General features: G+C 57.3%; 1 protein-coding gene across 6 annotated transcripts; it reads right to left on the bottom strand.

The window, feature by feature from the left end:
• Nucleotides 1–500: 500 nt before the first annotated feature.
• On the bottom strand, nt 501–22,342 carry GPRC5C (G protein-coupled receptor class C group 5 member C). Of its 6 annotated transcripts, none has more exons than XM_055331511.1 (5): nt 22,274–22,342; nt 8,477–9,559; nt 5,886–5,980; nt 3,589–3,744; nt 501–1,936 (listed from the first exon to the last, which is right to left on the bottom strand). In XM_055331511.1, the coding sequence occupies exons 2-5, from the start codon at nt 9,525–9,527 to the stop codon at nt 1,904–1,906; spliced, it is 1,335 nt and encodes a 444-aa protein (XP_055187486.1). In that variant the 5' UTR covers nt 9,528–9,559; nt 22,274–22,342; the 3' UTR covers nt 501–1,903. The 6 variants fall into 6 exon arrangements, with proteins under 6 accessions (XP_055187486.1, XP_055187466.1, XP_055187457.1 ...); XM_055331491.1 differs by lacking the exon at nt 22,274–22,342 and adding an exon at nt 17,061–17,186; XM_055331482.1 differs by lacking the exon at nt 22,274–22,342 and adding an exon at nt 15,700–16,487.
• Between the last annotated feature and the right edge of the window lie 238 nt (nt 22,343–22,580).

The raw sequence follows: 22,580 nt of genomic DNA, 5'->3' as shown, positions 1-22,580 counted from the left end.
AAAAATCTTTTAAAAATATATGTATTAAATCCTAGAAAAATTCTCAGTGAACACATGGGGATTCTGTGATAGTCATTCCTCTGAACCAGGATAAGGCCCTTTAATTCTGAGCAGTTAGGGTCCAAACCACTCTGCTCGGAGCTGAGTGGCTTGACGGAGTGGGCGTGAAATGTATCGGTGTCATTCTGATATTCCCTGCAATAGGTTCTGCTCTCTGGTTTTCTTCCATTCCAAGCTCGTTTGTGATATAGCTGGACCCCTTGGGGGAAAGCATCTCTCTGCTGAAAAACACACCTGTCTCCTCCACTTGGCCAAGGACTAGAGGGAGTGGGGCCACTGGGCATCCCTGAGCCAGGCGGGCCTGGAGCTTTCAGGAGCCCATCCTTCCCAAGCCAACACTCAGATCCCCAGAGGACTCAAGACTAGGAACAAACCCACATTCACTGCAGGCTGCTCTTCATGGCCGCCTGGCAGGGCCAGGACTCACATGAGACTATTGCTTCGAAAAAAGCAAGACAGTGCCTTTATTATTCACTGTAAGGGACCTTGGGGCCACTAACCTAGATCAAGAAATGTCTGAGGTGCACAGAGCTCCCTCTTCCCCTCCATCAGAGGGAAGTAATACTCCGTTCATGGAGCTGTGATCGGGCAATAGTGGTGATGGGGGGCGTTTAGGGGGGCTGTCACAGGCAGCTGTGTGGCCCTACACTCTGTAGGGCGTGTTAGCCCAATTTAGCTCTGGAAAGATACTCCAGTAACAAAGGCACAGGCTGCTGGGGGCAGGAGGGTGGCACTGGAGAGCTGCGGGTCGACGGAGGGCAGGGTCAGGCCGGTCTTGTTCTCTCTCCCACCCTGGGCATCCAGAGGGGACTCTGTGCTGAGCACGGAGCTCCAGGGGCATGCCTGGGGAGGCCCCTTTGGACCAGCCAGCTCTGTCTGGCCCCCAGGTGCAAGACAAAACCGGGAGACAACGATGCTATAGAGATCTCATTCCTGTTAGTCCGAAGCTGGGCACATCTCTGTCCTTAGTGCCACCATCATCGGGTCCTAAGGATGACCTCCACTTCCCCGGGTGGCTGTCAGGACCCTTTGGAGCATGTCGTGGGAGAGAACAGTGCCAGCACGCTTGGGGTGCCCGAGGTGAGGCAGAAATCTGTGCACCTGCCCGGCAGGCAATGGCACGAGTCGCAGTTCTGTGAGCAGCTGAGCCCCCAGCCGGTGTGATCCAGGACTCTCAGCTGGCCCCTGAGAATGCAGCCCCAAGCCCCACCTTGTGTCTCGATGGGCCCCAGTTCGTTGCAGGTGGGGAAGGCATGGGGCCATGGCGTGCGGGGGCACGTGAGGGAAGCACCAAAGGGGCTCAGATCCAGCACCCACGGGCCACGAAGAGAAGCAGTGTCTGCCTAGGCCTCGGGCTGAGCTGTCCCAGCCCGGGGGCCTTCCTCGGTCCAGGTGGTGGCAGGAGGCCCTGATGAGAAAGCCCACTTCCGCCAGGGCTTGGCTCCAAACACCCAGGTGCAGGCGGGACAAGCTGATGCTGGACAGCAGGACAGCCAGGAAGGCCCATGGTGGGAAGACGGGGCATCTGAGGTTGGCCATCTGGAGAACCACAGCATGGGGACGCATGGGCTGACTGGGGGCAGGGCGCCGAGGGGGACGGAGGCGGGCCGGCCAGTTCTGTAGATCCTCATGGCCTTGTCACTGAGGGTTCAGGAGAGGCCGGGAGGGGCAGCAAAGGGAATGGCCTAGGGCCCCAGCCCCACACCTCCGGGCATCTCAGGCCCCCCCGCTCAGTCCTCAGCTTCAGGTTGGTGGCCTCCGGTCCCTCCCAGCTCCAATGACAAGGACGGGAAAGGTGCTGGGCCCTGCCCAGCCCGGACCTTGGGATGCCAGAAGAGGGCTTCTACCATCTTGTTTTACTTTGCGGGGACTGAGCCTAAAGTAACCAGAAAGAACAAGCGTCAACGGGGACCCTACTGCTTGGGGCCTTTTACTAAAAACAGTGGCCGAGTCCCAGAGGGGCTGGTGCAATCTGACATCGAAGGGAAACTCTGGGAGAAGTTTGTTTTTCTTCCGGCAACCTTTCTCTCCCTTCCAACAGAGACATTTTTCTCCCCCCTACGACCGGTGTCAGAAAATAGCTTCTGACTCGTTGCGGAGAAACATTCCCAAGCCCGGGAGGGGCGGGCTTGGCAGCCCCTTTGCAAAGCCCGGGGCCGGTGTCCAAGGGTCAGAGCGCTGCTGCTCATCCAGGCCCAGGCCCCGGGCTGGGTCCCAGGGTGGGCCTCGGAAGACAGGGCTCAAGAAAACCGGGCCGGTCTTGGTGTGGCCACCTCTGGGGCCGCTGGGGCCTCTCTGGGTCAGGGTGCTTCCCTGTGCCAGGGGCCGCGAGGGGGACACCGCTACCCCGCCTCTAAGGCCACATCCAACCCTAAAATGGCACGATTCTGGGATTCTGACTCTGGATAGAGGACAGAATGCTGTCCTGTCCACCTTTTGGCAGCCACGAGGTGTAAAAGGAGCTGATGTGGAAAGGCTTTGTTTACCATCAGGGCCTGAGCCAATGGACATGTTAATAACTGCCCAGGAATGAAGCCGACCGGAACGGGCCGACCCTTTCCACCTTTGGAAACCCACTTTGTAAACAGGTGCCGGCGCTCTCTGAGCCGTGCATTTCCACCCATGCAAGCACAGCACGACCTCATAGCACAGGCCGGTGGTTCTCCACCGCGTCCCCTGAAGGACCTGAATGGCCATCCTCCCCCAAGGGGGGCTGAAGCTGGTCTACACCCCCACTCCCACCCCGGCAGAGCCACCTGATGGTGGGCCTGCCCTGGCCTCACACGCATGGCCAGTGGAGGGGGTCCTGGAGGAAAGCTGCCTCATCTCAGGTAAACCCAGATGCTGGACTAGACCCTGGACAGGAGCTGGGCCCGAAAGGTCACTCCAGTCACACACGACATGATACCCAGGCTCAGCTAAAGACACCTTCCCTGTAGGCAGGTGTCAGCCACTCGATTGCACGGGAAGAAAAAGGCGCAGTGGCTTTCACGTGAGCCGGTTTTGGGGGGAGAGAGAGGAACCACCCACGGCCCACGGAGGAGGAGGCTCATCAGTGGCCCAGAGCCCAGGCCAGAAACGACATTCCCAGAGGAAGGGCTCGTAAAGCAAAAACGTGTTTATTAGGCACCCTTGTTCCTCACAGAGGAGCAAGACCCAGGACAGACGCGCCTGAGCAATCTCTCGAGGCTGCAGGAATCCCTCGGAAGACTCCAGAAAGTGTTGGCACTGACCGGCCATCACCCAAGAAGAACACTATCTGGCTGGAGTACAAAGCCGGGACTGGCTCCTGGACTCCACAAACACTAAGGAATGGGTGAGGGGGCCCCCCGGGGACACCCACCCAGACACTGGCAGCCAGGGTTGGCCTTCCGGCTCTGAGGCAGTTTTCCAGAGCCACTGAGGGGCCGGGAGCCGTAGGAGAGCAGTGGGCTCCTCACCCAGGCCACGTCCCCAGCGCCCTCCCCAAAATCTGCCCGCCTCCTCCTGGCCGCCGACTCAGTCCCACACGTAGGGGTTTCTAAAGACCTGGGAGCTCTTGCCGTCTCTCGGTGGCGGTGGCGTGGCTGCCTGGTGGCTCTGGGCCGCATACATGTCTTCGGCCCTCAGGGTGGAGTTGGCACTGCCCATCACCTGGCTGTTGGCGGTGGCTCGTGGGAGGATGACGTCGTAAGCTCCTTCGGACTGGAAGGAAGGACAGGAGGTCTCACAGCCAGGTTCCGCCAGGGCGGACACACAAACACTCTGCTTCCTGCAGGGCAGCGCCTGCCAGCTCCCCCTTCCCTGCTCCCCTCACCCCTCAGCAGGGCCCCAGCGGTGGCCTGGGATGGGTGACTCCACCTCTGGAAGCGGAGGGGCTGGCCTGACCTCGAGCCCCCTCCCTCACCCGCAGAGTGCCAGGCCTCTGGGCATGGGAAGAAGCTTCTGGTCACCTCGGATGGCCCTGGGGCTTCCCTATTTTCAGAAGGATCCTCTTCTCAAGCCCCCTCCCTCCTGCTCCCAATTCCTGAGGGAAATCCTGGGGCCCAGTGGACAGTGAAGCACAGTGAGTTCTACTACCTGCCTGCTGATGCTCCCAGGCTCCCTTCTCCCCAGACTCTTCCCCGAGTCCTCAAATGGCAACAGGACACTCAGGGGCATCAGAGCTGTGGGTCTGCCTGGGTGAGGACAGCTTGGCCTGCCCACATTTCTTATCTCAAAGCCTGGGTGGGCTTGTCAGATGTGGAGACCTAAAGCCCAAATTCTCTGCCTGGAACCTGGCTAGAGCTGCAGCGGCCCTCCTCCCGTGTGGGGCAGACACGGCTGTGAGGTGAGGAGGGTCCAGAGGCACCCATCCCAGCTCCTGATCTGGAGGGCAGGTGAACTTCTGGCCTCACTGGCCTTATCCCTAACTCCTGGCACTCCAGGGCCCCAAGACACCTTCCGTCTAATCAGACCCAGGTGGTCCTCCCACTGGTTTGCAGTCCCCCCAGCTCACCAGCCCCTAGTAGCTCCTGGAACATCTGGGTGGGTGGGGCTCAAACCTGGGTGTGCATCAGAATCACCTGGGCACTCAGTTCAGCCCCAGCTGCAGCCACACCTAGTCAGGCTCCACCCAGTGGTGGCTCAGTAAATGTTTACCTGGGGTGGGGAGGAAGGGAGCCCCCATCTGTGGTCTTTGCTGATCTCTGGGGTGGTTACTCCCATCCTGGGAGACTCCGGCAGATTCCGTGTTAGATGATACCACCGGAGAGATGCTAACCAGCAGCCCCATCCCACCACTGGCCTTACACAATTTGCATTTTCAGCAGGTTCCCAGGTGATGGTAATGCTGGGGGTTTGGGGGACCACGTCTGGATCCTTCCCCCCCCGCCCCGCCCCCTGCCCAGGAAGCAGGACTCTATGTGATCAGGAGTGAAGGGTGGCAAGGGTGGGACAGCTCCTGGAGGAAGGATCCTGGGGTGGGGGTGGGGGGTCCACAGCCTGAGTGACTGTGACCAGGAGACTCTGCTCCTGTCCTTCAGAGAGACTCCTTGCCCCTCCCAGCGCCTAGCTGTAGGTTCAGCTTAGGGGCTGGAGCTGGAAGTTTCAGATATTCACTGTACCCTGCCCCCCACCCCCGGGGGGGGGTGCTCACGGCAGGGAGAGGGGGTGAGAACACCACCCTGCCAGGGAGAGGGGGTGAGAACACCACCCTGCCGACCTCCTTCGTTTCCTGTTCCCAGAGTCCTGCCAAGGCAGGTCACTGACCTCTCCCCCCAGCGACTGCCAGCCCGGGAGGAGGAACATATATGGAGCGAGTGAGAATCTAACCCACTGTCTTCCTGTTCCCAACCCCCCACTGGCTAATGGAGCATCTGGTTTCCAGAACCCAGGGGAGGCGTGAGGTCGAGAACTGAGAGCTGCCGCCTGCCTGTGCGGGGAGGGAAGCCAAGGCCCTCCTGGGACAGCTGTGGTTGAGGAGTAAGTACTTACCCAGACCTGCTTTTTGGTCCTCTGTGCCTTTGGGGGGCACCAAAGAATGACACCCCCCCACCTGGCTGAAACCTTGCTTTCTCCCTCCCTAAGCTCCTGCGGGTAAAGCTGGCATCTCCCACCAGCCCGGGGCCCGGGTCATTGTGTGATGCCCCGTGACCCAGGGCAGGTCCCCCTGTAGTGCAGCTGAAGGCGACGTGTATATCGGCTCCAGGAAGCGGGCATCAGGAGCCGAGGGCTCCGTTCCCGAGGCTGCCACAGCAGACAGAGAAGCCTGCCTCCTCCCTACCACCTCCACCCCAGCCTGCACCAGCCCGCTCGGGCTGGGCTCCGTGGCCCCGGCAGGGTCAGACATGTGGGACCCGACTCACCGGGCCTTTGTGCATCAGGGCCATCTCGGTGGGCTGGTACACGCTGGTCAGCAGCTGCCCGTTGTACCCACTGTATGGTGACACCGGTCTCTTAGCTGCAAAGAAACGCAGGTGCGGTTTGGGGGCTGGGCTCTCAGGCAAGGCTCCCAGGGGGCACGGGCAGGGAAGAGGGGGCTCGTCTGCCCTGGGAGTACATCTAACCCAGCGAGGAAGCCTGGCCAGGGGTGGCCAACCTGGGGGTGAGGCTGCAGGTGTGGGGGCCCCTGCAGAGACCAGCGTGCCTTTGTCAGGAGTCAAGGAGAGCACGATGCTGCCTGCCTTCCGCTCTGGCTTTCCTGCAGTGTGAGGACCCCCCCCCCCTTTCAGCAAAGAAAAATGCTCCTGTCAGCAACCTTCACATCCCCATCCGCCCTCGGGGGCCAGAGGCCAAGAGGGGCACATGGGCCTTCCTAGATGGCCAGGCTCCAGCTCTGGCCTTTCCCACTGCAGGCCAGCTGCCAGGCGATAGGGGAAGCAGGGAGAGCCCCCACAGCCTGAGACTCCTCATGTTGTCCCAGGGCACAGGTGACTGCTGATCCTCCAGGACCCCAAAACCCAGAGCCCCACCAGGACGACTGAAGGTACATCCTGTCCTGTGGCACCCTGGCAAGTTTCCAGAACTATTTTCAGCTCCGGGAATACCTCCCCACGCCATGCCTTTGGGTATGCAGTCGTCCAGATTTGCTTCTATCCTGCTGGGGTTCCCAGGGAATCTGGGGAAAGCTGGCAAGCAACCCCTAGGGGCCCAAGACCAGGCTGTGCCGTAAGGGTGGCAGGTGGGTGTGTGTCTCCTGCAGGCTGATGGCCCGCAGCTCTGAGGGACCACGGCTAGGCCTGGCTTCCTAAGTGCTGGGCCCACTCGATTGATTTTTCCATTTAGATTTAAAAAAAAAAAAAAGGAAAGAAAAAAACCCTCACAGCCCAGAAGTGTTTGCCTTGAGAGGACAAAGGCTGAGGACTCCGCGGGCCTCATGGCCAGGCTCAGGGCGAGAGCAGGTGTGTGTGCACAAGCCCCGCCCCCACTCTGGGGTCCCACTCTATGTGGACCGGGGGCCACCCCGCTGGGCAGATCAGGGCTTGGGTGCCAGGCAGGATGAGGGTCACTCCTTTCTTCAAAACAGAGATGATGGGGATCTCAGTTTGTAGAGAGTTCTGATTCTGGAAGTTCCCCGGTCTCTGACTCAGACTTCTGGCAGAGACCCCAGAGCTGGAGACCCACAGTCAAGCAGTTCAAGTCTTAAGTCCCCAAACATCTTGATCAGCCCAGTCTGGGGTTGGGGTCAGGGGTCTGTCCCAGTCCTTCTGACCTCCAGTTCCCAGTCATGTCAGCTAAAGGGGCCTGTAGCCAGCTGGCTGAGGACAGCGTGCCACAGGACACATCAGGAAAGGCACAGCATGTGGCACACAGTAGGTGCTCAATAAATGCCAGTGGTCCTTACAATCAACAAATGCCAGAGAAATATTCTTCCTTTTGGAAGCTGGGAGCTCAACTGGCCAAATGTCCCAGAGAAGCATCCCCCACCTCCCCCACCTGCTTCTCAAACTTCTCCCCACGGGGGCTTGGCACAGGCTGCAGAAACTTCACCCATTCCGGCCTCTTCCATTTCTAGGACGCCCTCAGCCTGACCCCTCCGAGGCTGCAGGGCTGGCTGGTGCCTCGTGCTGGGCTCCAACAGGAAAGCCCCATCCCATTAACAACGAGCCAGGATAGGAGCTTGGGGGCAAGCCAGCTGGATAGTGGGTGCTGCTTAGATCAGGATGTGGCACAGTGCTTTTCTTAAAAAGAACAAAATCGGGGCGCCTGGGCGGCTTAGTTGGTTAAGCGTCCAACTCTCGATTTTGGCCCAGGTCACCATCTCGGGGTCGTGAGATGGAGCCCTGTGTGGGGCTCCACGCTCAGCAGGGAGTCTGCTTCTCTCTCTCCCTTTCCCCTGCCCCTCCCCTAGCTTGTACGTGTGCTCTCGGGTGCACGCTCTCTCTAAAACACATAAATAAATCTTAAAAAAAGAACAACATCTTAACTGAGAAGACTTTTAAAGGAAACGAAGACTATGAATATGTGCATAATAGAAAAACAAGTCCTGGAAGGGTAGTTGTAATAATAGTAAAATGACAGTAACCCACACAGCTAATAGCTAATACTTCTAGGGTACTTTCCAAGTGCCAGGCACAGGCATTAGCGTAATCTTCACAAGAACCCTATTTAACAGGGACCATCCTCCTCCCCATTTTGCAGATGAGGAAACGGAGGCACGTGGAGGTAAACGATGGGTCAGAGGCGGCACAGCACAGGAAAGAACGGGGTAAACTGGGAAGACAGCTGGGGAGGAATTGTACCTGTGGTGTTTGAAATTTTATAGTGAAAATACATTTGTGAACCACAGGAGTATAGAGAAAAAAAATTTTTTTAATGGACTTTAGGGACTTTAAGGCAGAAACCTAGTGATAATTCGAGAACCTTCATTTTGCTCGGGAGACCAGTGCCCCAGTCCTGTCCTGCGGTCAAGGATGTGGAGTGATAGGGGAAGCGGGGAGGGTGTCCCTTCACCTACCTGAGGCTGGCTCATCCATGGAAAATGCCTTGTTCTCCACAAACATGCTCTGGCCCTTCTGCTCTTTCAGGATGGTCTCGTAGCCTACGCCCCGGGTGGGGTACATGTCCCCCTGGTAGCTTTGCTCTGGGCTGGCCTTGGTCACCTGGGAGACCTCAGGGATGACATAGAAGAGCACGAAGGCCCAGGCGTTGGCGGCGAGGGCGATGGCCAGCGTGGGGTCATCCCAGGTGGGGCTGTTGCGCTGCTTGTTGCCGTACGTGTACATGACAATCCACACCACCCATATGGCAATGGAGGTGGCCGTGGTGAGCAGCACGAAGGCCCCGTGCTTCCGCCAGCGCTTGAAGCGGCCACACACGACAGGCCAGGCCCCCGTGAAGGCGCACAGCAGCAGCAGCATGACGTAGATGAGTGCCATGACAAAGTCCATGTTGGCGATGGCGCAGGGGGAGGCTGTGACCCAGGTGGCACTGCCATTGCCCAGAGGGTCACCCTCGCCACCGCCCCGGACCAGCGTAATGATCAGCCACTCGGTGTTGATGATCACCTCCACAAGGGTGAGCAGCAGAGCCACGGTGAAGATCACCCAGCCCCGGGGCCCGTGGTTCTTCCGGGCCAGGAAGTTGAGGGCAAAGACATGCGCCACCAGGCAGGAGAAGCAGATGGCGAACAGGACTCCGAAGAGGAACCGCCGGGAGGCACAGGTGGAGAAGTTGGGCTTCACCACGCAGGCGAACACGAGGCAGAAGAGGCCCAGGGTCCCCAGCAGGAAGAACACCTGGGTCCCCAGGACGCTCCGCTTTTTGGTGTCCTGCACAAAGGGGAGGCTGGCCACAAGGATGATGGTGAGGACGAAAGTGGTGACAACTCCCGCCCCGGCCACTGCCTCCAAGATGATGCCCCAAGCCCCAGAACGGTCACACAGGTTGTAGTAGAGGGGGTTGAGGTCCGGGCTGCAGCCAGGTGGCACATGGTTCTGGGCCTGGGCCCCTGAGAATAGGAAGAGAGGCAGCCCCAGGCATGTCAGCAAGGCTTTGGGGATGGCCATCCTGGCTCCCAGGCCAGGCTCCAGCTGGGTCCCTAGAGAGGGAGAGGGAGAGAGGGAGAGGGAGAGAGAGAGAGAGAGAGAGACCGAGAGAAAAGGCAAAATCAGTCCTCCAAGGCCAGACGCTGACACACCAGTCACTTGCTTTCCCCTAGCCTGATTCAAGGCAGACAGCGCAAGCTGATCATGAGACTGTCCCCCTGGGCTTCAGAACCCTTCTTGACACAGAAGTCCCGGGAGGCATATCAACTGATGAGGGAAGCACGTGAGATGAAGCCCATTGGTCATCTCTGTCCCCAGTCATGGAAAAGGAGGCATCTGTCACTGAATTTTTAGGTTTCTCTCTCCTCAACCATAACTGGCATCTGAATATCCCCCCGAGCTCTTGCAGTTTGAGCTGGGCGTGAAAGGGCTTGGGAGCAAGTCAAAACCAAGCTTATCATCCATTTAGCACTTTCTCTCTGCCCTGAGAGTCTCTGAGTTCAGCAGGCCGACCACCGTGCTCTTCAACTCCGCCCCGGTGATGCCCACGTCCATGGCCAATCAGCCATCCACTCATTCACACAACAGGCACATCACGAGCACCCGTGACAGGCATGACCTGCATCTGGAAAAAATGAAGAGACCACTCCTCTTGGATTCCTACCCACCACCTCCCTTTGCCCACTCCCCCCCCCCCCCCCCCCCCGCCCAGCCCAGCTCTCCTCTCCTCTTCAGAATCCAAACTTCTTTGTCTAGCTCAGTTGCTGGAGTCAAGGATAAAATAATGTCTCAGCTAGGGAGTTAATGACTTCACGCAAAAATCCTCCTATGAGGCATTAACATTTTAAAAGCAAGAATGGGGAAGGGCAATGCAAACCCCAAAGGAACTCATCTGTCACAGAAGTCTTTAAGGCATTGTAGCTAAAAGGCACAAAAGAGACCTTTCATTCACGCCAGAAAGGTACCCTACGTACTACTCATTTGACCAGTCCCGATGGGCGGCTCTACCAAGTGCTATAGATGAGCGGCAAAGACACGGAACCCCTGCTCTCGACACCACCTGGACTGTCCCAGTGCGAAGTGGAGGTAAAGAGTCTGGCAGGTGAGACTTTAGATTTACTCGGAGAACAGAGAACCTCAATGTTCTAAACAGCCAGGTTCAAAAATACTACGAAATCCAAGCACATACATAAAACCACCCTTATGTTGAACTAATTAGTTCTAACTGCCTCTTCCTCCTCTCTCACTTCTTGGGTCCCCAGAACTCTCCAGAAAGATGGCAACCAAGCTTTCCAGGATGACAGTGACCACTAGTGGCTTGCAGGGGAATGGCATAATCCAACTCTTCCCGCCTTCCCTTCCTCCTTTGGGGGAGGTGATGCTTAGTCTACCCCCTTAAGTTTTCACCATTTCTAGTTTCCTAATTTCTAACAGGTGAACAAAAGCCCTAAGTCTGTCAAGAGAAACTCCATAACTGATAAGTGGAAGAGTCCCTACTACTGGATCAAGAGAAAAAAAAATCAAAGATTAAGTGAAGCTGACATAATAAAAGTCATCAATTTGGGGGATTCCCTGGGTGGCTCAGTGGTTTGGCGCCTGCCTTCAGCCCAGGGCGTGATCCTGGAGACCCGGGATGGAGTCCCACATTGGGCTTCCTGCATGGAGCCGGCATCTCCCTCTGCCTGTGTCTCTGCATCTCCCTCTGCCTGTGTCTGTGTGTATGTGTGTGTGTGTGTGTGTGTGTGTCTCATGAATAAATAAATAAAATCTTTTAAAAAAAAGGTCATCAATTTTCAAAGTCCTAGGTGCGCCTTGAAAATATCATAGGTATCTCGACCTTCTCAGCTACTTCATTTTCCAGTTAGGCTTGCTTTTCCCCCAAATACTACCTATCATTAACTCTTAATAAATGAACATCTTTATTATTTTCCAAACTAACTGCATGGTCGGAGCTCAGTTTCTCTTGACTTTTAAGGCAAAAGCATGGTTTCCCCTGCTTGGAGATTTAAATAAGCTTTTGTCAGGGACTTTGTGTAATCGTAAATCAATAAAGCATAAACTGTATTTACAAGTGCTGGAAAGAAAGAAGGGTGGAGGATTAATGGGCAAGGAGGAACATCGAACCACTCCAGGGAGAGAGGTCATTTGCAAGATTATATGCTATGGGTTCCTAAGCATTCAACCCCAGCTGGGGCGTTTGGGGCTCATAACAAAGCCGCCAGAACTTGTGGTAAAGTTGGAGAGGTGGAAGTAAGCCCTGCCTGAGAAAGGCCACCCTGATTGAGCCCCCAGGTATCTGCACATCTTCAAGCACTTCACCCTCTCCTCGCTCTGGGGGCCAGTTTAAAACAGGCAATTTTTCCAAATCAGAAAATATTTAATATGCATCTGGGGGGACAAAGGCCAGTAGTTCTCAGAGCTCTGAGAGATACAAGGATGGACAGATATAGCCTCTGACTTGATTGTTTGTTGTTTTCTCCCTGACATGGTTTTTATTATTATTTTTAAAGATTTTTTTTTTTTTTTGCTATTTAACTATTTAGAGAAAAAGAGTACAAGTAGGGGGAGCAGCAGACAGGAGAGGGAGAAGCAGGCCCCACTGAGCAGGGAGCCAGACGTGGGGCTGAATCCCAGGACCCCTGGATCATGACCTGAACCGAAAGGAGCCACTTAACCGACTGAACCACCCAGGTGACCCTGGTTTTTAAAATCTAGTACAAGGGGCGCCTGGGTGGCTCAGTCCATTAAGCATCGGTCTTGGGCTTAGGCCATGATCCTGGGGTACTGGGATCAAGCCCCATGCCTCAGGCTCCCTGCTTGGTGGGGAACCTACTTCTCAATCTCCCTCTGCTGCTCCCCCTTGCTTGTGCTATCAAATAAATAAAATCTTTAAAAATAAATAAATAAAATCCAGTACGAGAAATACGGTAGGTCGATGAGAAAATGATTAAGTGCCACCCAACAGAATTTGCCTCTGGGGGAGGGAAAGGTGCTACAAGAACACAGAGGAGGAAGCTCTTCCAGCTGAGGGGGTCAGAAAGACAGAATGGAGGAGACTGTTCAACGGCATTTTATTCAGTTCTTAGCCCACCTTCATGTATGAACGGAGTCTGTAAGGGGAGACAGACTAGAAATGCTACAGGGAAGGAGACTGGGGCATTATTCTAAAGGCAATGGGGAGCCCCTGCAAGACTTTTTTTTTTTTTTGGTACAAAGACGGCATAACCAGGGTTGTGGTTTAAGATCTGAATCTGGCAAAAAGCACAGGCAATTGATTTGTTGAGGACACATTCACCCGTTTAAAGATCGAGGCCAAAGGTAAAGCCAGAATCGCCAGATCTGAGAGATCCTTTCCCAAATAAAATCTAAGGACTGCTTGGAGGTGGGAGAAAAGGACACCAAAGCTTAGGCTACAAGTTTAAATCTGATAACAACCATGTCATTACAAAAAAAAAAAAAAAAAAAAAAAAAAAAAACCCACCACCAAAAAAACCCCCAAACCAAGCCAGGTCCCATTTAGCTCTGTCACTTACTCTTCTGATCCCATCTTGCTCTTAGAAGTACACACCTTTACCAGCATGCAGCAACCTGGCAAGCTCTCTGCCCCACCAATGTGGGGAACTTCCAAGGAAGGAAAGAGGAACCTCTTCCGGCCCCTCCTCCCCGCCCAGGTACCAAGCTGCTCAGCTGCCCTAAAACTTACCAGCCCCAGATGAAACAAGCCATTCCCACCCAGAAAGGATCCATGTCTCTGTTCCCAGGAAAATGCAAGGGTGAGTATGGACACAGAATTACACCAACTCAGGCCTAGGGCAGTGATCCGTGGAGGCCAGCAGATTTATAGTAGGGAGCTCAGAAGAGTTGTGCTGGTTCTTTGACCTCCAGGAGTGCAGATTCAGCCAGTCAACACTTGCCACCTTCTACACGTTGGAGAAGGGGAAAGGCACTGCAAGGAGACAGACCCAGCTCCGCCTAAGAGACTCTCCCTCCTGCGAGTCCCTAAAGCCTAGACTTCCTGGCTGTCTTCTGAGCCTTGATGGTTAAAATTCCATGCATGTGTCTCCCCTACCAGGCTGGAAGGTCTGTGAGGGTAGTGAACAAGATGAAGACGGGGTTTATCTTAGCATCCCTGCAGCATCTAGCGCGGTGCCTTGAACAGAGGAAGCATTTAAAAAGCATTCGCTGAACAGACCCAGTGCCTGCTTCTCCCCTGCCTTCTTCAGTGTGGAGTCACATCTCCTGCGTCAGGGTTCTCAGTGGGACCAAGGAGGGGAGTGGGAGGGGGACCTCCTCCTGCCCCATGAATTTCTCCTACATCGCAGCTGCAGCACAGCCCAGTCTCTCGGATTATTTCCTGGACAAAGGGGCCCTTTTGCTTCACCTCCTTGGAATCAGTCATACAAATATTTTTAATCACCTCTGAAATCAGCCTCTCCCCAGCTCAGCCACTCAGCCCCCAGCTCTGGTCTGAGTCAGCCCAATCCAGTTCCAGAATCCCCTTCCTCCCAGTTTCCCTCTCCAGGAGGGAAGCAGAGAGGCCTCAGCATAGTGGGGTGGGTTCAGAGGCCCAGCTGGCACTGACTGGCTGGATCAGAGGCAGTCAGGCCCTCTCCCCTTTCCAGAATAAGCCCCTCTTCACTCCCCCACCCTTCACACCAGAACCTGAGAAGCCCTAGGGCATAAGAGACCATCCTGAAGAGGGCACTAAGGGCTTCTAAGCACTGCCCTGGTCTAGAGCTCTCGGGCTCAAGGATATGACTAGGATATAGACACACAGCTGGCAGTTACACTGAAGGGTGCCATGACCTCTGACAGCCCCCTCTCAAAAGCACCTAAGCTCACCCCAGGAAACCACAGAGCATCCTCCTTTCTCCCCGCTCCTCATCTGCCAGCACTCAGCAGCCTATCAGGAGAGATGGATGGACCCACCAACAGCCTTCCCACCTCCTCTCCATGTCCCCCATCCCACCCCGCCTTTCTGGAGTCCTGTACTTAGGCCCTATCAACTTACCCTTGTCCAGTGGTCTCTGGTGACTAAACTCACCAATAAGAGGGGTTGGAGATGGGCAGTTAGGAGGTACCTCCTACCCAGGTTGGGAAGGGAGGGGCTTCTGGGAACCTCAGCCTAGACTTCCACATCAAGTGGGCATTTGGGCCAAAATTTCCGGAGCATTCCGAAACGTGGAAGCCTTCAAGGGTCTGCTCTGGAATGCCACTCTGGAATGCGCTCCACACCACAACCGCCCCCTCCCCCACATACACATAGGAAGACACAAGTTGGGAACCTCCAAGAGCACAAAATCCTATTTTGACACATTCTGCTCCCCGTGGATCAAGATCGTGGAGCTTTCAAACGATTGGCTTTTCGGGGGGTGTAACAGTGCGCGGCGGGCGTCAGGATGGAGGGGCGCTACCCAACCCCTGCGGCTGCAAAGGGCCCTAGAAAAGCCCTGGAGGGAGGAGCCGGCAGTGGAGTAGGGATCTAGAAGCCAAGCTGCCATAAGAAGGGGCTCTTGGATGGTCTGATTCCAAACTTCCTATAGGAAGATTCTGAGAATTTCCCTCCTCGTTCCTCGGGTCTACACCGGCCTCCCCGTCCACCGGCACCGGAGAGGAGGCCGGCCCACCCGTGGGGGCCCCGACTGTGGGGTTGAGGACAGCGCCGGGCTCCCCCACCCCCACCCCGCCGGGTCCCCAGCCCACTCCGGTTTGCAAAGTTTCCGCGCCCGAGCGGAGTTGGCGCGGCGTCCTCCGCCCTGGGGCTCCTGCCCTGGCGCACGGCCGGCTGGCCCGACCGGGCTCTTCCGGGCGGCGGAGGGGAGGGCGGGGCGGGAAGCAGCAGCCCTTACCTGGGACGGCCACCTCCAGCCCCAAGCGGGCCGCGGGCGCGAGCGCGGGCGCGGGGAGAGGGGCTCGGCGGAGGGCGCGGAGCCAGGCGCGGCCCGGGCCCGGGGTGGCAGGGCCCGCGCGGGGGTCGGGGCGCAGGGCCTGCCTCTCCCGGGAACCTGGGCCGGGCTGGCCTCTCTCTCCGCGCTCTCGGCTCCCTGCTCCGGGCGAGAGTGGGCCGGCGCCTGCATCACCGTGACATCACCTCCATTCAGGCGCTTATCGGGCGGCCGCCGCGCTCCAGGTATGTGCAATCCGTTTGCACAGTAACAAAGCGCGCGCGGCCCTCCCCCCGCCGCCGACTCACCTCCAGGCTCCGGCGAGGCGCACTTCCCGGCCGGGGAGGGAGCTCGGAGTTTCTGGCGGAGCTGGCCCGAGTGTTGTTGCTGTTGACCGCCACGCCCCCGCACACGGGCGCGCGCACTCACGCGCACTCACGCGCACTCACTTTCAGGATTCGCCTTTCCCTCCGGAAAGCGGTTTGGGGTGCAGCCCAGCGCGCTCCCTCGCCCCGCATGTCCCAGCGCTCACACGCGGACACGCGTGGGGCCCACCGCGGCGCGTCTCAGCTAGCCTCGGTCACCTCCGCCCCGGCTCCCCCGTGGGGCACACACGCCGGGCACAGGTCGCTGCTCCCGGCTGAAGCGAGGCGCACACTCAGCACAGAGTGCGTCCTTGTCACGCCTTCTGCGCCCCCTCCCCTCCCCGAGCGTGCACACGTGGACACACCACACACCGACAGTCCGCCTCCTCCACGAGCGGCCTTGCCCCCGGCACCTGGGTCACCAAACGTGCATGGTGCGGGGCGGGGCGGGGGGGGGGGCGCTGCGAGCGCGCCTGCCGCGGTGGGCCCGGCCGGGATCCGCTCCGGATCGTGAGCAAACGGCGCCCCGGGCCCGACTTGCCTGCGCCTGGATTTCCCGCGACCGCCCCAGCACCTCCAACTGAGCGCGCTCCCCTCCCGGCGTCCCCGTTCCCTGCTCCGACTTGTCCTAATTAGCCGTCACGGTCATGTTCCCCGCGGTCCCCTGCGCTCCGGGGCGCCTCGGCCCTGACTCCGAGCGCAGCCCTCCAGCCGCCCGCGGACTCTTCCACGAGTTCGGGTACCCTCCCCGCTCCGCGCCCCACCCCCACGCCCCACTCCCTGCCCCGGGGTCGATCAGCCGGTTGCCACCCTTTCCCCTCCGGCCCCGGGAATCTGCAGAAAGGGAACCACCGAACTGGGCGAGGGGATCCAGTCTGGGACGTCCCCGGCCCAGTAAACAAGAGGAGATTTTTTCCGGGCGCCTTCCCCTGGGGCTGCGCGCTCCGCGGGAGGTGGGCTGCGCGGCCCGGGGCGCCCGGCGGGGCCTAGTTAGCTTGCACGCGAGGCCCGGAGGGGCCGCGGCGCACCGGGAAGGGAGAGGCTGTTGGGCCTGGCCGGGGCCCAGGGGACGCGGAGGGAGGGCAGGGCGCCGGGTCTCCGGGGTGCTGGTTCTTGTGACGCCGAGTTGCCTGGGGGATCGCCAGCAGCGCGCGGTCGGAGCCAGCCAGAGTCCGGGCGGGCGGCGGGGCGTGTTTGCACAGCCCCGAGGGCCCCCGGGGTGGGGGCGGGGAGGGGAGGCAGCTGGTCCCGGGATTGGGGGGGGGGCAGGCTGGGGGGAGGGCGCGGGCAGAGGGGAGGGGTACCTCCGGGGCTGCTGGTGCGCCTCGGTCTACGACAGGCAGGAGTCAGACTCAATGAATCAGCGGGAGCTGGCGGAGCGATCAACCTCAGGCCTGCCCCTCCCCTCGCGCACCGGCTCTTCGGACTCCGGGAGAGAGTGTTTGCTTAGCGGCCCCGGGCTGGCGGCGGGGCCCGGGGTTTTCTAGAACCTGCCTCCCTCCCTGTGCCCGGCCCTCGCTTGCAGGTCTCGGAAGTGCGGTGATCACGGAACTGTTTCCGTTCTTTCTTAAATATTAAGAGGAAGAGCGCGTTCCGGTGCCAAAGTTGCGCGTTCCTCTCCGTCTCGCTCCCCTAACGCCCTGCACCCCCGCCCCGAGCCTCCCGGACCCCTCGCGGGGCGCTGTGCAGGCCCGTCCCGCGCTCAGAAGCCAAGCCCTAAGTGAGCCGGTAAGTCCCTGTGGCCTCCGGCTGTAGCTTTCATTAACCAGACACGAATTGCTGAAATCGGTTTGCTGAAAGAGCTGCCCATTAGCATAAGTGAAAAGGCGATTCCGAGAGCCAGGGATAGGGGCAGGGGAAGCGGGCTGGGAGCGGAGTTGTGGACCCAGCCCATCTTCTCAGTTTGCTTTCAAGCTTCTGGAACTCCAGCAGGTGCAGAGGACTCTCCCAAGAGGCAAGCTCCCTGCCCCCCCATCAGTCAATCAGTCTCTGCCCAGGCAGGGGTCAAGTTGGGGTATCCAGTGCCTGGCCACCCGCTGGGAGCTGGGGAAGAGGCCCTCCAGCCCTGAGCGGTCAGCACCCCTGGAAATGTAGGGCAGGTTTCTGAAAAGGGTTTGCTGAGTCCCTTTTCAAGGTGCCTGTCTCACTCTGGAACAGGATCTGCCTTTGAAACAAAGCAAGGCCCTTGGGGCAGATGACCCAGGGTTTTCAGCCTCCACCATCCCTGGTGCCCTTCCTTGGGCAAAGCCTGGCTGGGTGAGGGGTGGTGGGACTGGAGGTCCGGATCCCGGATCTTGAGAGCACCCCCCACCAGCCCCCACAAGCCAGACTGTTGGGCTTCGGGGCTGCTGCCGGACACAGCCAGCCTGCATTGGCTAGAAGGGAAGTTCTGTGAGAGGTGTGTTGTCTTTCAAGACTCCAGGTATGGGGCGTCTGTGTCCCCAGATGCCATTCACTCAGTTTAATGACCCATAGGCATTTAAGCCTTTGTGAACTCGTGTTTTCACCAAAAATGAACACTTTGTGAAGTCACCCCATATGGATACTGCCCACCCATCCTTCAGAGAGATCCTGGATTGATGGATTGTGGGGGAGTGCCTGGCTCCCTCTTTCCCCTTATATGGTGCTTGAGTTCCTGCTGGGCCATGGAAACTACTTTGATCCATCTCAACCTTCCTTCTCAGAGCTGCCAGAGGCTAAGGGACTGACAAGGCCCAGGGGTCAGAAGCAGCTCTGCCACCTGCCAGCTGGGTGACCTAAACAAGTCGCTGCATCGGCCTGGGCTCTGCTTCCCTCTACTGTAAAATGGTAGAGATAAACCCACCTGGACATTTCACCCTAACATCCAGATGAATCTGATTCTAGAATGTTCCTCGCACAAGCCTGCCCCTCACAGGTGCCCAGAAGTCAGCCTCTCCTCTCCTCTTGCATCCCCTGTGAACCTCAGTCCTGTCAAAATTCAAGACCCATCTTCTTGCAGAAGCTGCTTCTCTGATCTTCTTTCAATTCTATTTTATGGTTATCAGAATAGCCTTATCATGCCATGCTCTGGGCCTTCACCTCTACTGTTCCTTCTTCTTCCACATCCTGTCCCTCCCATCCCCCCTTCTCTGACCAAAATTTTTACAGAATCACTGTTGCCTCAAAACTCAGCTCCAATGACCCTCTGTGAAGCTTTCCTCACCTTCCCCAGAAAAGAAAGGCAGTTGCTTCTTTACCCACAGCTTTTTCTCTTTTCCAAAATTTTATTTATTAGAGAGAGAAAGAGAGAGAGCGAGCACAAGCAGGGAGAGTAGCAGGCAGAGGGAGAGGGAGAAGCAGTCTCTCCGCTGAGCAGGGAGCCCGATGCAGGGCTTGATCCCATGACCCTGAGATCATGACTTAAGCCAAAGGCAGATGCTTAAGGAGCTGAGCCACCCAGGCGCCCCCCACCCACAGCTTTTTATGCATTTGTTCACTTATCATTACCCCAGTATATCTTCATCAGGCCTGATAACTGTCATCTCCCCAGTTAGACTGTGCCCTCAAGAGGGGGACATGTCTCATTTTGTGGCCCTAGGCATCTGGCACAGAGCCTGTCCATTGTTCTATGGTCAGGACAGTAGCAGTAAGAGTAGCGATACAGCCCCTGGAGTCTGCTGCAGATTTTCCCCTGGTAACAGGAGCCCTGCCAACAGTTAGCACCTACCCTGCCCACCACACCAGCCCGGCCCACTGCACCAGGCCTTCCTGGGGAGCAGGCAAGCCTCAGTGCCTTCTGGAGAAGTCTACTGCCCCAGGCCAACAATGCCTTACCTTCAGAGTCTGGGCAGGGGGCCTTGGCCACCTGGCTTGGGGCACAGGGGTGAGGAGGCTAGAGGTCAGTTTTGCTCCCTAGAGGGACTTCCTTTTGTATGGGTAGCAAGAGTCAGGGATTACAGTTGCAGCTGATGGACTCCTTCTCTCAGGAGCTATTTCCTTCTCCGGGGAGTGGGAGGCCTGAACCTGGCCCCTGGGGGGCAGCGGGAGTTGAATGCCCTTGGTCTGGTGGCCTGGCCCCAGTGAAGTGAGAACAGCCCCTCCCTGAGCTGAGGGTGGAGGCCCTTGGCTCCCTGACAGGTAGGTGCCTGGAATCTTGTACCAGGCAGCTGGGTGCCCCACAACTGGCTGATAAACAGATTTTGCATTTGATTTTTCCTTGCTCCCAGGCTCCATATTAACTCGTTACTGCCCAGCCTATGGTGTCTGGCTAAGTCTTCTTTTCTCTTTTCTCTTAGGTTTGTATGCCTGACCCTTGGAATAGTAGGTACCCCCTGGTTTTTATAGTAGGAAGCCAGGGGCCTGGGAGCAGGCAAGTTAAACACTAATTCACCACAACTGGCTGCCCATGGGTGATCCCCCTGGAAACGTACCCGGAAGTGGGCCTTGGGCCGAGCCTGCTGGAATGTCACCTGATGCCAAGCCCACCCACAGTGGCCACAGGTCTGCTGCTCCCCATCCCCCCTCCCTGTCCATGGCTCAGTGGCCACTAACCAACTGCCTGTGGAGGAGAGAACTGGATTTTCTGAGCTGTCCAGGTCTGGAGAATGTCCATCAACAGACAGTGGATCTAGGAACCAGGGTCAAAGCAAAGGGGCCCCTCGGCCCACGAACGCCTTTCCAAAAACAAAAAAGAAACGTGTACACGGTATTGCACTTAGTACCCCTCACCTTCAGGAGGGGTCTCACCCCTGTCTGAGAACTTTTCAGGGATGGGATACCTGTTACCTCACTCCAGCAGCTGCAATGCCCCAGACTTATTACCTCCATTACAGTCTACTCCCACTCCCCAACACCTCCAGTCACCCTGCAAACCCCCGTCCACTGGGGGACATTCCCTGACTTCACCCTGGTGCTCTGCTGACATCCTCACCAGCTCCCACTGCCTTGAATTGAAAGACGAAGCTTGCTTGCCCAGCATTTGAGGCCTCTGCCACCTGCTCTCAACCCCGGGTGCCAGCCTCATCCCCCTCCTCTTCCCCACAGGAAATGGAAATGGCCACTCCAGCCCGAGAGGTCGGCTCCCAGTCTGGCCACTGGACTTGCCTTCCTGTGGCTGTACTCATGCTGTATCCCCCACTCTTCATTTGGGAAGCCCCCTTTGGGCCTCTCTCAACCAGTCCTCTTTTAAAGACCTGTGCTCCACCCAGAATTTTGGCTAGTGACCCCACCCTAGAGTTGTTCTCCCTCTGCTCCCAGAGCAAGCTCCCCTTCTAAGGCGAATTTGCTAGCCTAGCACTGTTCTGCATCGTTAATTATGAGGCTTGGTGGGGATCAGATTCTGATTTCATGTCTAGCCTTCCCTGCAGTCCCTAGGAGAGCGCTTTATAAACACAATTTTTAAAAAGCAATAAAGGGGCGCCCGGGTGGCTCAGTAGTTGAGCGTCTGCCTTCAGCTCAGATCATGATCCTGGGATCAAGTCCCACATCAGGCTCCCCATGGAGAGCCTGCTTCTCCTTCTGCCTGGGTCTCTGCCTCTCTCTCTCTGGTGTCTCTCATGAATAAATAAATAAAATCTTTTTTAAAAAAAAAAAGGCAATAAATACCAGTGGAATAGTGGGCTGACTGGCCAGGAGCTGAAAGACGCCGCCTTCTCAAAGGGTAAGGGCAGGCCCAGGGTCTAGCCTTGGCCTTGCTGCCATCAGGAACCCGCCACTCAGATCCCTGGCTCCCAGAATTCCAGGCCAGGAAGTTAAGAGAAATGCTAGCTAGTCTGATAACGCAACACTCCTAATAGCTTGCCTCTGTGTCGCACTGTGCAACTTTCAAGTGTCTTTGATATTTGATCCTTGCAACCTTACAAGTTCAAGAAAGCAGCTATTACCTCCATTTTGTAGATTGAGAAACTGAGGTTCATAGAGGCCAAGCGGAGTGCAACGGATTAAAACCTGTTTGTTTTAACTCCATGCCACGCCGCAAAGCGCTTTTCTCATCTCTCATACAGCTCTTACCTTTTCTGCCTTAACTAATGTACGTGTCTTATGTCCCCAACCAGGGGGTGAGCTCTTAGAGGGAAAGATGTGTCTGTCCCCTACCTACCTTTGCCCTCTCGATGACTTGCCCATAGTAGGACCTCGATAAATATTTGTGAGGGAGTAAATAGATGAAGGACCCGCACAGGCCCACATAAGAGAAGGACGGACTTTGGCAACGGAGCACCTAGTGTGGAGCCGATACCCTGCCTTGTCCCTACGATCCCTTTGCTTCAGAAGCCAGCCTCACGGCAGTGCTGTCCACACTAAGCAGTCCCCTGGCCTAGGCCAGGGCCACGTGTCTCCCTCTCCAACCCCTTCTTCCTTCTCTGACTCTGTTCTCCGGGTGGCCACTAGCCCTACAGTCACTCACGTCCCCTCTGCACACACTGCCACCTGCCCCTCCACCAGCCCCTCCAGCCACGGCACAATTCTGAGCAGCATCTCCCCCCCACCAGGATTTGAGGGCACCCTCGCTCGAACTCAGCCGGGGGTGTCCCAGGAGGGCCAGGCTCGCCGCACTCACCAGGGATGGCGCTCCACCCGCAGGGCAGGACCAGCCAGCTGGCTCCTGGGCCCCGTCCGTCCCAGCTGTTCCCCTCTTGCTGCCTGCTCGGGGCTTGACTCTCTCCCTTGCCGGAAGCCCAGCTGCGGCGGCCGAGGCTGCCGGGAACCTGGTCGGGCTATTCTGGGAGCGGGCTGGAGCTCCGGACCGCCTGGCAGCAGCTGAAATTTCAACCCCTTTGGTTTCCACACTGTTCTTCTCCTCCCCACTGATGAGAAGACGGAGTTTGGTCATTATGCAAAGTTCAGAACCACGGATGGCGCATTTG

Source organism: Nyctereutes procyonoides, unplaced genomic scaffold (assembly GCF_905146905.1).
Source record: "Nyctereutes procyonoides isolate TBG_1078 unplaced genomic scaffold, NYPRO_anot_genome, whole genome shotgun sequence".
NCBI classification, from domain to species: Eukaryota; Metazoa; Chordata; class Mammalia; order Carnivora; family Canidae; genus Nyctereutes; species Nyctereutes procyonoides.
Note: the sequence above shows the minus strand (reverse complement) of the source record. Positions and strands in the feature narration are given on the sequence as shown.